At 44.0% G+C, this 16,652-nt stretch overlaps 2 protein-coding genes across 2 annotated transcripts in view; one reads left to right on the forward strand and one right to left on the reverse strand.

Moving 5' to 3' along the window:
- Window positions 1–14,840, forward strand: part of RECK (reversion inducing cysteine rich protein with kazal motifs) — a 58,266-nt gene extending 43,426 nt beyond the window's left edge. The window contains exons 16-22 of the mRNA XM_054991745.1: window positions 3,705–3,827; window positions 5,385–5,556; window positions 7,480–7,675; window positions 8,484–8,694; window positions 11,031–11,104; window positions 11,590–11,745; window positions 12,806–14,840. Of these exons, the coding sequence (XP_054847720.1) occupies window positions 3,705–3,827; window positions 5,385–5,556; window positions 7,480–7,675; window positions 8,484–8,694; window positions 11,031–11,104; window positions 11,590–11,745; window positions 12,806–13,021 (1,148 nt within the window). The 3' untranslated portion in view covers window positions 13,022–14,840. The remainder of the gene's footprint in view (window positions 1–3,704; window positions 3,828–5,384; window positions 5,557–7,479; window positions 7,676–8,483; window positions 8,695–11,030; window positions 11,105–11,589; window positions 11,746–12,805) is intronic.
- A 978-nt stretch (window positions 14,841–15,818) lies between these two features.
- LOC129337771 (zona pellucida-binding protein 2-like) overlaps window positions 15,819–16,652 on the reverse strand; it is a 53,595-nt gene continuing 52,761 nt past the window's right edge. Inside the window, exon 10 of the mRNA XM_054991721.1 lies at window positions 15,819–16,239. Within this exon, the coding sequence (XP_054847696.1) occupies window positions 15,819–16,239 (421 nt within the window). The remainder of the gene's footprint in view (window positions 16,240–16,652) is intronic.

The raw sequence follows: 16,652 nt of genomic DNA on the forward strand, positions 1-16,652 counted from the left end.
TTGGCTTTAGGTACATTTTCCCCCTTTCTCTACTTCCGCCTTAACTTTTCCCCCCCACTTGGAGAGGTCAGGTGTTTGAGGGGGTTTTCTTTGCGCTTGGTTGTGGGTAGCTACTGCCCCCCCCCCAATTGAGTGGGCGAAAACATGGTGTCGATCACCTCCTCCCTTTTGCTTTCATGTTGGGTCATGTGTGAAAGCACGTCTGCTAAGAATTTGTTTTGCTAGGGAGGTGTTTCAACATAAAGGGATGAACTTGGAGAAGAACTCTGCCCACCACAGTTGCTTAGCACCCCGTCTGTGGGGGTTGCTCAAAGCTAAGTTTTTGTGATCGGTCCATACTTCAAATGGCACTTTTGCTCCTTCTAGCCAGTGCCTCCATGTAGACAGTGCTAATTTAATAGCTCCCACCTCCTTATCCCAGACTGCCCAGTGGCATTCAGTTTCAGATAACTTTTTGGACACGAAAGCACAGGGGTGGAGTTTTCTTGCATCATCTGCTTGTAACAAGACTCCTCCCATGGCTACGTCACTTGCACAATGAACTTACGGTTCTCATCGGGGTGCTGTAAAGCTGGTTTGGAAGTGAACGCTTTTTTTAGCTGGTTGAATGTGTCCTGGCATTCTTGTGACCAATTCAACTTTGCACTTGGTTTTGTCCCCTGTAGCCCGTTTCCTTTGGTTTTGAGGAAGTCAGTTAGTGGCAGGGATATTTGGGCAAAGTTTTTAACAAAGGGGCGGTAGAAGTTTGCAAATCCCAGGAAGGATTGCAACTGTCTCCTGGTTTTGGGGGGTTCCCACCCCAGTACTACTTGAATTTTTTGCGGGTCCATTTTCAACCCCTGCCCTGAGACTCTGTAGCCTAAGAAGTCCAATTCCTCTTTATGGAATTCACACTTGGAAAGCTTTACAGGCAAATGATTGTCTTTTAGGGCTTTTAACGCTTTTCTGACCAGTTCGACGTAATTTTTTTTATCGGGAGAATAGATCAACACGTCATCTAGGTAAACCACCACACCTTTGTACAGGTGTTCATGTAGTACTTCATTAATTACATTAATAAAAACACCAGGAGCCCCTTGAAGTCCAAATGGCATGACCCAGTACTAAATTGCCCCAAAGGGGTGTTGAAAGCATTATTAAAGTTCTTCAACTGAAACAGGCAGCCACGTATTAGCATCAGAAGATAAAGCCAGCTGAGCATTTAAGTCAACCACAGTTGGATCAGAAAACAAAGCTCTAACATGTTCTTTCCAACAGTCAGCAGAAATATGATATGAAACTAGAGGCCTAGAGTTAAATTTTTCCGCTATAGTACTCCAGAAGAGTTTACTATCTTTCTGCATAGCAGCCCAAATTAAAAGGCCACAGCCCTACAAATATAATGGAAGGGCTGTCACATAGAGGATGGAGTGCAGTTATTTTCTGTTGCCCCAGAGAGTTGGACCAGAAACAACGGGTTAAAATTAAAGCAAAATACTTTTCAGCTAAACATTAAGTAGAACTTTCTGAAAGTTAGAGCAGTTCCTAAGTGGAACAGGCTTCCTCTGGAGGTGGAGGGCTCTCCTTCTCTAAATGGCCTCCTGACAGCAACAGTGATGATTCTATGACTCAATATGAAGTCAGGCTGATTTGAAGAAAGATTGCATGAAAAGATGAGCCAGTGCTAGGCTCTTGTGGCCTTTTCTTATATGCCCAGGGTAATATCGATCTCCACTGAGGGGTCAGGATGGAATTTTCCTCCAGGCCTGATTGGCTAGGGATCCTGGAGGATTTTTGCCTTCCTCTGGGCATCAAGCAGCAGTCACTGGTGGAATTGGGGGGGCAGAGGTAGCTGTAAATTCCCTGCATTATGCAAGAGGTTGGACTAGGTGACCCTTGGGGTGCCTTCCTGCTCTATGTTTCTATGTTTCTAAGTCCAAAGATTAAGATTTTGGAAAAAGCAACAACAAAGACTTGTGGATGCCTTCAGTGTAGGATTTTAGATTCCTGCCATGTTTCATATCAAATGGTCGTGGGTCAGCCAGGGCTCAGTGATAGTGAGGATTCTTCAGGAGAAGAGGAGTGCTGTGTAGCCAGTTCTGACCCAGCAGAAGACTTCAGGCAGAGTGTACAACCAGCAGATGGGGCAGAGCCACCAACACTCGACTCCCGTGTAGCTCTATTCTTCGCCTCCACCTGTGGTGCTCTAACAATGTGGGCAGTCCTGGAGGGCTCGGAATGACTGGCTGAACTTCACCTATTGCGGCGGGTCAGAGGGTTGTCAGTGGCTGTAAACTCTGGTCACCCTGCAGCTTCTCTTCCTGATTGCTGGCTTCTGCTGAGTCAGAACTGGCTACTCGGGGCTCCTCTTCTCCTGAGGAGTCCTCACTATCACTGAACCCTGGCTGGCCAATGACACAAATTCGGATTGGAACTCACTATACTTAGCAAATGAAATTGTAATTAGGGGTGTGCGCTTCGAGTATCCGATTCGGGTAAAATACCCGAATCGGGCCCAATTTGGAAAGCTTCAGTATTTCCGAATCTGGCCCTGATTCGGCCTCGATTCGGAAATACTGAATCAAAGCTTCCTGAAGCATTCGTAAGCCCTGGAGGTTAAGTTTAATGGGCCTTTTCGCAAGTGGCAGGGCCCTTTAAATTTTCCCATTCCCCCCCCTTACCTGGCACAGTGCTGGCGGAGCCGGTCCGCCCACATCCCCGCTGGCCTTCGGCGATGGTGGCAGCCCTCTGCCAACTTGCCGCTCCATCCACGGCTGCGCGGCCACGGCATCAGGGAAGGCCCTCTCTGCTAGCCAGCCGTGCCAGCCTCAGCTGCATGGCAACAGTGGCAGAGAAGGCCCTCTCTGCCAGCCAGCCACGCCGGCCACAGCTGCGAGGCAGCAGCAGGGAAGGCCTTCTTCGTGGGCCAGAGCGGCATTGGCTCCAGCCTTCCACCTGCCCAGGTAAGTGGGGTGGGGGATGAGGTTAAAGGGTGGGGGTGGGAGTTTAAGGGTAGGGGTGGGCCTCCCCCTCCCCCATCACTTCAGTATGCTCTGAATCTTTACAGAGCATACCGAAGCGACTTAGAAACCTGAATCCAAAGCAGCATGCCACTTCGGATTTTGGGGTTTTCCAAAGCTTTTTCCCACTTCGGATAAACCCAAAGCGGGAAACCCGAATATGTTGGGGGTGCACACCCCTAGTTGTAATCCTTAACATCCCTACATGGAAGTAAGCTCCATTTAGACAAGCAAGACTGCCTTCTGTATTTACCTTTGTCAAAGTCAGCTTGATTTTAATAGAATTCAAATTGAGTTTTTTGTATGCATTTATTGATAAATATAAATGAAAACTAAAGAGATTTAATGAATTAAACTGTGTAAAACAAAAGTATACATTTTATTTCCAAGTACAGAGAGGCAGATTAATAAAATTATATCTAGGTAGATTCCTTTTATTTGCAGTCATTGCCTGATTTTGCCATAGCAATATAAAATATTCTTACATTTGTTTCTTGGGCCAAGTTTGTAGTATTGATACTTCTCTGTATATATGAATTTTAAAATAAGGGAACACATACATGTTTTGTATAAACATATTGTCTTCTGATATTTTATGTAATTTTATAGTGACTTGTTTGCTCTCTTAGATCTTTGTATGCCATTTAAGGTATTTGAATTGAATTTAAAAAAAGGGAACGCTAATGCCTTTTTTCTTACCTTAAGGTCATGGAACATCTTTTGACATAGATTGCAATGTCTGTTCTTGTTTTGCTGGAAATTTGATATGCTCCACTCGGCAGTGTCTAAATGAACACAGCTCCGATGATGAGCATCATATGTTTACAGGTAGTGTTTTTAAGTCCGTAAGAAACTTTAAAAGTTCTTTGTTAGTAAGAGTGTTGTGGCAAATGTATTAACGTTTTGGTTCCCCCGCCCCCTGCGTATTTTTCACGCAGATATTCTCTCTGAAAAATATTTCTGGTTTTTGTTGAGTTTCTTTCAGTTGGCAGATTCTGAAAGAAGTTCAGTGCCCAAGATACTGTAAGAAACAGTCCAGTAGAATTGAGCATAAATCAAAATCCACAAGTCTAAGGGGAAATGAACTGTAAGAATATAGCACCTGATGTGACGTGCTTAGAAAAGGGCTATAACTATGCGTAAACTTGTTGATTTTAATTCCGTTACTGATTTCAGTGGCTTAAATATGCTTAACTGAGTAATGGGCTGTGATCATTCATAACAAAGGAGTGTTGCTACCAGCAATTTGCTCCAGCTCCTGCAGGACTAGAGATGTAAAGGCTGAGGGCGGGGAACGGAAGAATTCAGAAAAAAAAGTTTTTTCTAAGTCCTTTTTTCATTTTTTCCCATTTGAAAAATTGGAAGTTTGGGGGCAAAATTGGAAGTTTGGGGAAAAAATCGTCCTATTTTCTCTTTTAGAATGGGTGAAATACTTTTAAAGACCATTTCTAGATATGTGCTGTCTACCATCCATGTGGCATACTAACATGATGTTGTTCAGCACCCTCTTTATGTGAGGGTTCTTCACACTACCGGCTCTCTGGCTACCTCCTTGGCTTTTTGGCAAGATGTACCTCTGTTTGACGTTTGTGGGGCAGCCACTCGGCTGTCATCAAATACCTTTGTTGGGCACTATGCTATAGACATCAGTTTCACACAGGATGTGGCAGTGTTTGTTTACTTTTTTAAAAACCATGTTGGCGCGTCTTCCAGGTGCCTATTCACTTATATGTTTCTCATTGCAGAGTTAGTTTGTTTCCGTGGGTTTAAGGTTAATAAAACATGCCTTGGAGAGATTCACCCCACCTCCTCATTGTGTATGTAGCTTGGTAATCTTCCAGTGCGGGACTGCACATAAGAGTTATGAAGAAAACGCAGTTGTGCTTAACCTGTGACCATTGTTCATCCACGGTCTTCCTGTGCAGGCACACATCCCTCCCTTCTGCCCTGCTGTGAACTCTCTGGCAAGGTCCAGCATGAGATCTCAGCAACTCCGGAGAATTGAGGAGAAGGGGAAGGGGTCGCTCCTCCTGGGTGCGACAGGGAAACGGGCTGGGATGCGACTGGGAGAAGTGGCCCCCTAGTATAGCGCTATGGAAGTAATAGAAACTTCTCCAGTCAGCAGGCCTGCCCATGCGCAGTCCCCCAATGTGTGCCTCCACAGAAGAACTCGATGAACAGTGGTTACAGGTAAGTACAACCCTGTTTTAGGGTTGATAGGACAGTAAATATTGCATATATTTCAATTTTTCCCAAAATGTCCAGGTTTGGAGGGGTGGGGCTCCCCCCCCCCCCCCATGGCTTCAAAATTTCCAGAAACTTTATATTGGACCCCTGAATTCCACCATATGTGTCAAGTTCCTTATGATGGTTTTCCTCTTTCAGGTCTGCCTTGTAACTGTGCTGATCAGTTTGTCCCAGTGTGTGGGCAGAACGGACGCACTTACCCCAGTGCCTGCATAGCACGTTGTGCTGGGCTTCAGGACAATCAGTTTGAGTTCGGATCCTGTATTTCTAAGGATCCCTGCAATCCTAACCCCTGCCTCAAAAGCCAGAGGTAAACGTTTAACGTATTCAAGAATAAGAAGGGGAGGAGTAAAAGAACAGCAGATTATACATAACCGAATTGTAATTATGTGTTATTCATGGACATGGGCTCGACTAGTCATCATTTACAGTTTTAGTGATTATAAAGAATTACATTTCTTTCATTTCACTTTCTGAATTGTATTGAAAGTTGGATCCTGAGAGTAGAAAAGGGATGTTTAAAATTGAGATTTCACAAAAATGCTTTAGATCAGCTGTTCTCAATCTGAAAAAAAAATATTTTCATGTTCAGTATTTATGAATATGTAATACAGCAGAGCCATAGGCTGCATGCTGTTGCCATTTCACACATTTTGCAGAGGCAAACCCACATTTTCCATTGAGGCTTTCAGAGCATCCTTTCCCAGCTCACCCTTTTCCTCCTCCTCCTCCCTAGTGGATGCTACTTCTGGGCAGCAGTGGGTATGAACAAGATCTTGGGATACAGGCGGATGGGAAGTTAAATATGAGCAGTCAGTGTGACGCAGCAGCAAAAAAGGCAACTGCAATCTTGGGGTGTATCAGCAAAGGCTTAAGATCCAAATCACAGGATGTCATTGTCCCACTAAATACCACATTGGTCAGGACCCGCCTGGAGTATTGTGAGCAGTTCTGGAGGCCTCATTTCCAAAAGGATGCGGACAAATTGGAACGGGTGCAGAGGAGAGCGACCAGAATGATCAGGGGCCTGGAGACCCAGCCCTTCCAGGAAAGACTGAGGGACCTGGGAATGTTCGGTTTGGAAAAGTGGAGGTTGAGAATTTAAAAGGCTGTTTAAGAATTTAAAAGGCTGTCACTTGGGGAGGGAAGGGAGCTCTTCCTGTTGGCAGCAGAGGATAGGACTCAAAACAATGGGTTCGAACTACAGGAGGGAAGGTTGAGGCTGGACATTAGGAAAAACTTCACATTAAGAGTCATTCAGCAGCGGACTCGGCTGCCCAGGGGTGTGGTGGGTTTCCCCTCATTGGCAGTCTTCAAGGAGCGGCTGGACGAATACTTGTTGGGGATGCTTTATGTTGTTCCTGCATTGGGCAGGGGGTTAGACTAGATGGTCCGTAAGGCCCCTTCTAACTGTATGATTCTATGATCCTGGCACTGGAAGCCATCTGTAGGGGAATCCCGGCTGACACACAGTTTGAGAACTTCCACTTTATATGAAAAAGAAGGATTTTGGTTAAAGTTTGTGATATATGTTTCTTCCCTTTTAGGCAGAAATGTGTTTGTGTGTAGGTGTAGGTGCAGGTGCAGGTGCAGGTGCAGGTGCAGGGAAGTCTCACCTGCAGGTCCCGAGAAGACAGCTCTGAAAAGCCCCTTTCCTTTAAGATGGAGATCACGCAAGAAGTTCCCCGTCCCCTTTCTGCCTCTGACAGGGAAGCAGGGATTCTGCAGAGCTTTATTGTTCAGAAGCTTTCTTTTTTAAATGCAAAGACAGAATAATAACAGAAAACAACCATGTTTCTCTGTAGAAATGGAGTGCATGAATTATCGCTGCTACAGGCTCAAGGGCTAGTTTGGAGGCGCCATGAGTTAGATTAGCAATTGGTGGTTTCCTTCTGTTTATGGCATTGCTGGCCTGTGACAGTGAAGCAAGATTCGACCTCACAGGAAGTGACCTTTCAGCACTGACTTTCTGCCTCGGAGGCAGGAACTAACTTTATATCGACCTCTTGTCTACAAGAACAGAAAGTCACTGAGTAAAAATTGTATTTTATGCAGCTCTTGCATTTCTTTTGCATTTGCAGTATAATTGGATATCAAGGCATATGTATTTCGTACAGTTATTTCGAAATCCAGAACTAACTTCTTTTTATGAAATTATCTAAATATTCTCTTTGTTTTCTCTCTCTTTTTTGAAGCAATAAAATAAATTATATGAAAATGTTGTTTTATCCAGATGTATACCAAAACCACAGGTTTGCTTAACCAGTTTTGAGAAATTTGGATGTAACCAGTACGAATGCGTACCGAGACAATTCAGTTGTGGCGATCAATTACGAGAACCTGTTTGTGACACAGATAATATCGAATATAACAATCTATGCACTTTGCACCAAAAAGGAAAAAGTATATCGTACAGAGGTCCATGTCAGGTATGGAGCCGTTTTGCGAATATATTTCAAGATACCTCCATGTGATAATTCATTTTTTTACTGCTAATAGCCAGCGCCATCCGAAAATCTGCTCCAGTGTCTCTGAAATTAAACAAAAGTGGGAGAATGTGGACCCCTAGAAAGGGGTTTCACTCTGCAGACGCCGGTTTGGATTGTGCTGCCTGGGCAGAGCCTGCTGTTATCCGCCCTGAGCCTGCTTGCGGGGAGGGCGGAATATAAATATGATTAAATAAATAAATAATAAATAAATAATCCCCACACAGAGTGGCCCAGTCCCCAGGAGACTTCTGAGTGTTGGATGTGCCAATTTTCATTCTTTGTAAGAATAGTAATATTAAAAGGTAAATATTTATGGAGTTGATTTCTGTTTGTATTTCTAATTGAATTTGGACCGTGGTCTGCTGGCAGAAATAGCAGAGCAGCCGTGTATGCCATATACTTGCAGTGCACAATGGTAAAGTTCAAAGGGGCCAATTTGACCTTCTTCTTTTATCAAATATACATACTGTTGGAAGGTGCAACTGGCCCAGTGGGTACTTATATTGAAAGGAGGCGAGTTTGCCTGTTGCACATTATGGATTACTCTGCAAATACACAAAATGTATCTGTTGGTTTAGTAAGTGATGAAGCAGCTCTAACTCTCATATAGTACAGTCTCTTGCAGTCTAAATGTTTTTATGTCTTTCCCTACTGTGTGTTGTAAGTCTTTATTTAAAACTTAGTCATTCGTTTTTGTCAGGAGTCAGTGATAATGACACTGTTGTTATTTTCTATTCTTTTCCCCCAGTCCTTTTGCAAATCAGTAGAACTGGTGTGTGGCCAGAATGGTGAAATCTACAACAGTGTCTGTGCTGCCTATTCTGACCGTGTGGCTATAGATTACTATGGCCCTTGTCAAGCCGTAGGAGCCCTTTCTCACTACAGTTCTCAAGGAGAATGTGTGTCTGTTAAATGTCCTCCTCTTTCAGCAACTGGTTGTAAACCAGTGATTCCACCAGGTAAGCATATTTATTTTACTAATATTAAACGGAGGTATCTGAACATCTAAAAGTAATCGTCAGTAAGGCATTGAGTTGGGCCCCGCTGGAAAAGAGCTTTAGGCCTTCTTTACTGATGTCAACATGATTAATGGGAGACCTGGGTGTCAGTCACTTGCAAGTGTGTCCACAGCCATGAGGCCTGCATTCCAATGCAGTCTTCTCCTGAGGTGGAAGAATAAGCTAGTAGATCTGGAGCTAGTCTTGCTGTAGGGTTGGCTGTTGCTGCATAAATTCCAAGAGTTCTCATTTAGTACCAGAACATGAGGCAGAAAAATATTAACTTATTTTCTACCTCATAAGGCAGGGCCTGAAATTTATCCAGTCAAGGAGAACCTCCTTCTTCTTGGCTTGGCTTTCTTATAAGTCAGTTTAGTATCCCAGTGCTTAGGGATGGAGTCCCTCATCAACTGAGACATCTATTAATGCACAGTGAAAATCTCTTAGAAAAGAGAAGCACCAGGTTCCATCTTGCCCTAGGCTGCGAGAGCTGGGTTAGCAACAGTCCACAGCAAATGGGCCTCTGCTGTGGACTGAGACAGAGGAGCGAGAACTCTCAGAAGAGTTCCTCCCTCCATCTTCACCAAACACATCTCCACATAGAAAACTGTTCAAGGCTGAAGGCCACTTCTAGTCTAGACTTGAACAATTGATTTCAAAGTCTGTGAAAAGGTTGTTCTCTAATGCATGTCATGTTTAAAAACCTTGCGATAAAAGGGAAAACATATATTGTAAAGAGTGGACAAGGGATTTAGGAGTAAGGATAAGGATAGAGGAAGAGATTTGTGGTTATAACTGGAATCAAACAATGAACATGTGTCTGGAAGCTACTCTAAGACAGTAGCTTGGTGGTATTTTTAACTTTGAAGACTGAGACATCAACTCACTTGTGGATCCTAGGTGTTGGGCATGTGGCCAGGTTAAGGCGCATCTTGTGCATATATGGTGGCTATATTGTCAAATTTAAAAATTTGGAAGCAAATACCAACTAAAAGCAGCTTAAGAGAAAGTGATATACCTATAAACTGGTATGTGACAGGATATTAAATTAACTTTTGTAGATGTATGTATTGTTTGGAAATAATTATATGTAAAAGGCCATCTGTACTTAAGACAGTGGAACCTCAGTACACAGCATAGATGATTTTTCTGGGAACCTTCCCCATGAGGGTTAAAAGTTTTCACCAGCACAACAGGCCTCAAGTCTGCTATCATTTTTCCTCATTTGTCCAAGGGATACCGGATCAAGGGTAGCGCAACCCCTCTAGAGCCAAGTCCCCAAGCAATTTGGTGAAAAGGTTTTACTCCTCCCGTGAGGCACCTGCCCCTAAGATTTGTGGCAGTTGGCCTCCTTTCCTATTTGCAAGGACCACGACTAGACATGGGCACAAACCAAAAAAAATTAACGAACCAGCGGATCATGGTTTGGTGCAGACCACAATCCCAAATTCCCAAAACGCAACGAACATCTCCCGTTGCCGAACCGTACCAGATCGTGGTTCATGGAGGCCAAAGTGGCAAGCAAGAGCTCTGTCCCACTCCACTGCTCGCAGAAAGTGAAACCCAGCCTGGGAGACCATGGCTATTTATAAGCATGGGTCCCATTCAGCAACACAGGAGGTCTGTGTTTGGCCATCAGAGCTGCCTATCAGGGTTTGCAGGGATGAGATTGGAGTGCCCATGGCTACAGAACACCCCCTTCCCCCTCCCTCCCCTGGGTGTCTTCTCCCAACTTATAACTGCTTTGCAGCTCCGTGGTTGGAAGGAAGCCCTGCTGATCAAGGAAAGCTGGGCTTCCATTTGGGTTTCCAGGGCGACAGAAGGAGGGCAGACAGAGCTCAGGCATTCCCCTGGCTCCGTTGCCAGGGGAATAGATTGCTGGCGCCTGAGTGTCTGGCTTCCCGAACGCCCCGAACCAGGCCTCTCCCGACCGCTGGTTCGTTGGCCGTGGCCGATCACGATCCGCCGGGTCAAGATCGCGCGATCGCCATTTTTGTGGGGTTTTGAGATTCGTAATGCAGTTCGTGCCCATCTCTAGCCGCGACTTCCTCTCTAAGGTCCTAGATAGGAACAAGCAGTTAGGTGAAGATTTTAACAAACTGCAGAGCTGCAGAATTTGTGGCAGATCACTTTAGTACTTGGCCAGAACTATTAAAGTGGGAGTGATAGTATGCAGCAGTCTCTGATCAGCATGACAAAGAGTGTGTTGATGCTATCGTGATGCTGACAGCCCCTAACCAAATCAGAAAGGACCGATTTCCCTCCTCTCTCTCTCTTACTCTCTGTCTTTTGTGTAGGAGCTTGCTGTCCTTTGTGTGCTGGAATGCTGAGGGTCCTGTATGATAAAGAAAAGCTGGATACGTTTGCTCGGGTAAGGCACTCAAGTTTCATCGGAAAGATGTTAAGACTGAAATCCATTCCAATCATTGTGTGTGTGCAGATGTTAAGTGGAACAGTGCCGTAGTGTATGTATGAATACAGGCAGCTCTTTGCAGGATGATGATGACTGACACAAAATTGTGTGCGCACACTGTCCGAGCTCTCCGACTGCCGCTGGTGTCTGCTGCTCAGGGTGAAGGTAGTCACTGTTCTCCAAGTGGTGACTTACTGGTGCTGTGCCTACAGCCCCTGGATATGCCAGTAGTCTGCCTAATGGCAAGGAGAATTTTACCCCGACCCTCCCTGCATCCTCAGTATTTTGATCAAGTTCAGAGGGGTCAGAAAGCTGTGCTCAGACTCTTGAGAAAGCTCTCTTTGTCGATTTAAAAAACGGAGCATTTTTTAGCTTGAGATTAAGTCTTCACCACTGCAATGTAAAATGTCAGGTATGTTACAGAGACTTTAAACTTCTTACAGATTACCAACAAAAGACCAATCACGGTGCTTGAAATACTTCAAAAGATCCGCCTCCATGTGTCGGTGCCACAGTGTGACGTATTTGGATACCTCAGCATAGAATCCGAAATCGTGATTCTTATCGTACCTGTGGATCAGAACCCCAGGCCCCTTCAGGTATAACCTGTTGTGCCGTTCTTTGTATGTCGTTTTATTTACACTTAGGCATAAATATCTTCTACATCCCACTGAAAGAATGGACAAAGTTGCAAATATGAGTTATGTTCTTGGGCACTTTAGCTGGCTCAGACTGTGACAAAATATATTGAGAAAAATAAAAATATTTAATCTTCCTTTAGAAGAGAGGCAGACGGGGGCATTCTCAAACCTCCTGGAGAGGTCCGTAGGTGACGGGGCAAAACTCTTGCCTAACCTTCCGGGGGGGGAGGGGTGTCTCTGCTCTGGCAGACTGATCCGGAAAGAGCAACAGATACCCTTCATCTACAAAATGATTGCAAGAACAATGCCCAGAAATGGAAAGAAATCAATAGGGAGAAGAAGGGCAAAAAGGACAGGTCTGGAGGGCATCCTTAGGGCTCACTGCACAGTGGGACAGAAGCCTTAAGAGGAGTCCGTCTCCCACAAATACAAGACGCAGGGAGATGGTCTTCTGTGAGCCCAGCTGAACAGGAATTCAGAGTATGAAATTTCCTTTTCTCTCCTGGCTCCTGTGAGGCCTTCTCAGATCTTTGGGTTACAAAAAAAAAGAAGGCACTCTCCCACTGTGGGCACCCTTCAGATGAAGAATCTTATAGCACCAGTATCTTCTGACGTCCTCTAAAGATGGGGAGGATCTTAGAGGGGGAATCGTGCCACATCACCAGTCTGTGTATCTCCCCCAAACCTGCACAGGTAGCCACACTCTTAATGGAATAAAGTGTGATCCCTGTTCACACTTGGACCCGACAGGCAGCACTTGCCTCACTCAGTGTCACTAGCCGAGAGCATTACATACCCCGGCAGCGTTGGTTAGACACACCTGGCCTTGGGGACCAGGGAAGCCCAATTCCCTTGGAGGAGTTTGTGTAAGAGTTTTGATCCTGTCTCATGTATGTTGTCAAATATTGCAGAATGCTCTCCAGGATCCAGGGGAGAGGAGTGGTATGGAAAACAAAGCTATAATGTAAACGTTTTTACAGTATGAAAGTATTGTGAATGTTGGTGCTTTTTCCCCTAGATTGAAGCTTGCAATAAAGAAGCTGAGAAGATACAATCACTGATCAACTCTGACAGCCCTGCTTTAGCATCCCATGTGCCACTCTCAGCACTTAGAACAGCCCAGGTGAAGGTTTCGGACAGGAAACCGTCCTCTTGTGGTCAAGTCATGCCAACAGCACGTGTACTTTTCTGGGGCCTAATACTCGCTTTTTTAGCCACAGCATGTAATACATAATGGAACTGAAAAGGGTCATTGTTTGAATGAGTTTTTAAATGTGTTTGTTTTTGCGAAGGACATTCAGAACCGCTGGTGTATTAATAATGCAAGATACCTTTATGTCTGAAAATGGACTGCAGAGCCGCTAATGCCAGCGACAGGAAGAATCTAGATTGCATTTTTGGCTATTGTACTTTGGGCATAATCTAAATTGAGGCTGGGTGTGAGGAGAGAATCCTGTGCAGTGTACTCTGGCAACAGCTTTTTTCCAGAGAGTTGAAGACTATGCAGTGGTCAACCTCAGGGGTTGTGCACACACCAGCTTTGGTCACATGGGTTGTGCTGGTTTCTGTACTGCTTCAGAAACCAGCAAAACTTGCCTGGTCAAAAGGTGTGTGTCCATAAGAGCTAACTATGGCTTTAGCATACAGCCTTCGCATTTCTGAAAAAAGACTCCCATCTCTAGGTTTAGGCTGCAGCCAGGCACATAATAGCCAGTGGGATTTAAGCTGCCTAATTATGTACAAGACTGCAGCCCAGTGCTGTGCCTCATTATTCGGAAGCAGGTCCCACTGAGTTCAGCAGTGCTTTCTTCCAAGTACACACAGGCTTGCAAACGTGATCATTCCCCCTTATTCTTGCATACTTCAAAAAGTATATAATTTCTAAGCCACTAGGCCCAAGTTGATCCAAAGGTAGTCCTAGCGGTTCATGGGGAAAATTATGTATGGGGACCTCAAGCAGCGTATGAGATCAGGTATTCCGACCTGTATGTGCACCGTCATTTGCCATATGCAGGATGACTGGAAATTGAGGTTGCTACCATAGTGCACTCCTGCCAGCACGTGGAGCCACGCTTTCACCATACCAAATCTTTACTATGCAGGCAAAGTGACAGCTGTATCCCTGAAAGGGGAAATCACTGTGCAAAGTGTTTCATTAGTAGCTACTTATTGTATAAAACTATTGAAAAGTATTATTTTTATATTACTTAAGAGGTATTCAGAATGATACATGTACCCTATTTTTAAACACTAATTTCCGAAGGAAACAAATTGCTGCTACTTGACTAATTTACCAAAAAATCGAGTAACTAACTTTTAAATGTAAATACATTATATATTTTATTATGAAGAAAATAGCCATGGGCTAAGTTCTGCCAAGCATGGCATGTTGGAGTATCATTCCACGTGCACAGAAGGATTTGCAGAGCATTGCCCCCAGTTGCCAATCAAGTGTTAAGCTAGTACGTTTCTTGCAGTGCACGGATCAGTGATGCAGACACAGCACATTGCTGGCTTCTATTTAGAAACAAAGTTATGAAGAATTTTAAGCTATTTATACATCATTCTAAATAATGCAGTATTTGCATATTTCTAAATAAATTTAGTGTTTTAATGTGTAAATGTTTATACAAAACATCTATTTTAATTCTTAGGGCGCGTTCCAACAAGGGAGCCTGCTGCACACGGTCCCTGTTGAGGTGAATGGGAGCAGCATATGCCCTGAGCAACTCCCGTTCACTCCAGTGAGGCTCACGCAGGCGATGTTCCCGTCGGGTGCAGCCTGTATACTGTTTTGTGTGCCTCTGAATTTTATCTATATGAAGTATTTTGTATCAGTATTATGATAGCCAACTTTTGAAGTCTATACATATAGTATGTTCTTTGCCAAATTGCTGAACTTCAAAAGGAGGCATTGAAAAATAATTTTCAACGTTCTTGTTTGTCATTGTGATATGTTTGTAGCAGGTGTTTTGTTCAGTTTTATAAAATGAAAAAAACTTTGCAATGCAATATGAAAGCTTTTATTTTAATAAAAAGATGTTTTTATTTTCTCACGTGTCCTTAAAATGTATTTTGTAAAATCTGATGTATAAAATGACATACTTCATATTAACAAAAACTTCCATTTTAGACCTTTATGACAACCAGCACCATCTTTTTTTGCTTTCATATCAACCATGTAGTCTGCAGTTGCCACTTTCGGTCATTCAGTTTTAATGGGGAATCCAGAAATCTTTGGCAACTCACTGCTTTCCAGGGTTTCCCCTGTTGTCCTGCCATTTTTCAGACCTGACTTGTGGCAATTTTAAACCACTTACATGCAATTGCAGTGCTGTTCAGTATGAATAGTCAGAGTGCTGTTGGGATTTCCACGTGCTGCTATCCCTTTAAATTTTCCTCTTTTCCTTCTTCCAGTATAATTAAATGGTCCCTCCTGTGCACAAGGAAGGCATTCCTTTATCAGTTCTTGGGGCAGAGAATTTAAGTAATTGGCAACTTCATAGCCAAAGCCCTTGGTCATTTAATTGCATTATTCCAACAGTAAAAAGCTATTTTAATTTTTTTAAACACACTGACTGTTTTATTATTGATCATGATCCCTGCAACAGACTGAGAGAACAGGAAGTAATTAATTAGGCTGGCGAAGAGGACAGTTTAAAGTCTTAGAAGCCCCAACAGGGCTTCTGAGTAGCCACACTGAACAACACCCACACTCTGCTGCAACTGCATTTTACTTTTCAGTCTCAGAATGTTCTCAGAACCATCTTATCACAAAGGTCAGATGAATTTCAGTTGCTGAGGCCCAAGGATGTGGACAGGTTGTACACCCCCTCCACACACACACACACCTGTGCTCAACCTTTGCCCATCATGGCTTTCTGTGTCTAGCTGGAGAGAACTTCCTGGCTGAGTTCTGCATGGAGACAGTGCTTGATTGAGGGCGCAGGTAGTGCCAATCACGTTGAGGGAAATGGTCGTGAAACCCACCCTATGACCTTCAGGTTTTAAATAATTATCGGCCAGCTGACCTAACTCTCAGTGGGTTCAGACCGTTTCTCCTTCATTAAGTTAACAAGTTTCTGCTGGTTGGGTGGCAGGTCCTTTGGTGTAAATTCTTTATCCAAAGCAGGTGGTGGTGACGGGTCTTCAAAGGTGGTTTCTAATTCACTTGGTCCTGTTAGATCAGGAGAGGGACTGGCGCTAGATGTGAGAGGTTCTGCCCCTTCATCGTCGCTTAACAATCCTCTGGATTCTTCTTCTAGGAAGTCAACTTTGTATTTGGATTGATTTTTTTGCTGCACTTGGATGGGACTCAGTTTATTTCTTTGCTCCTGGATGTCTGCATCGCTTGCTATGTTCGCAAATGTCTGCAGCCGCTTCTTCAGTCCAGATTCTGCTTCTTTGATGTACTGGGCTGCTACTGTTTTTTTGCAGCATTTAGTTATGACCCTGGAAGAGAATCGCAGAAAAAAATCAGAGCCAGTATTACAGATTGACAGCCTCAATGCCCACAGCTTAGCATATGCATAGGGGACTTGCTTCCCAGTAAAGGGAATTGGGATTTGACTGCGACATAAGGCTACCCCACTGCAAAATGAATCTATGAATTTAAAAAACATTGCTGGTTTATGGAAATGAACAAGTAGAAACACCAGTAGCGCAGAAAGGTAAGTAGTACACCATCTAAACACTACCTTGCTATTATTGTACTGCCTATTCAGGGATGCTCGTGAATTTAAAATGAAGCAGGATGCTTATGGAACTCCCATTGAAATGAACGGTCTTCCTGCCAGAGCCCAACGAAGATCCTTCTACTAAGGAAAATAATGTTCAGACCAGTCAGATATTCTGCATTTATTTTC

This window comes from Eublepharis macularius, chromosome 11 (assembly GCF_028583425.1).
Source record: "Eublepharis macularius isolate TG4126 chromosome 11, MPM_Emac_v1.0, whole genome shotgun sequence".
NCBI lineage: Eukaryota > Metazoa > Chordata > Lepidosauria > Squamata > Eublepharidae > Eublepharis > Eublepharis macularius.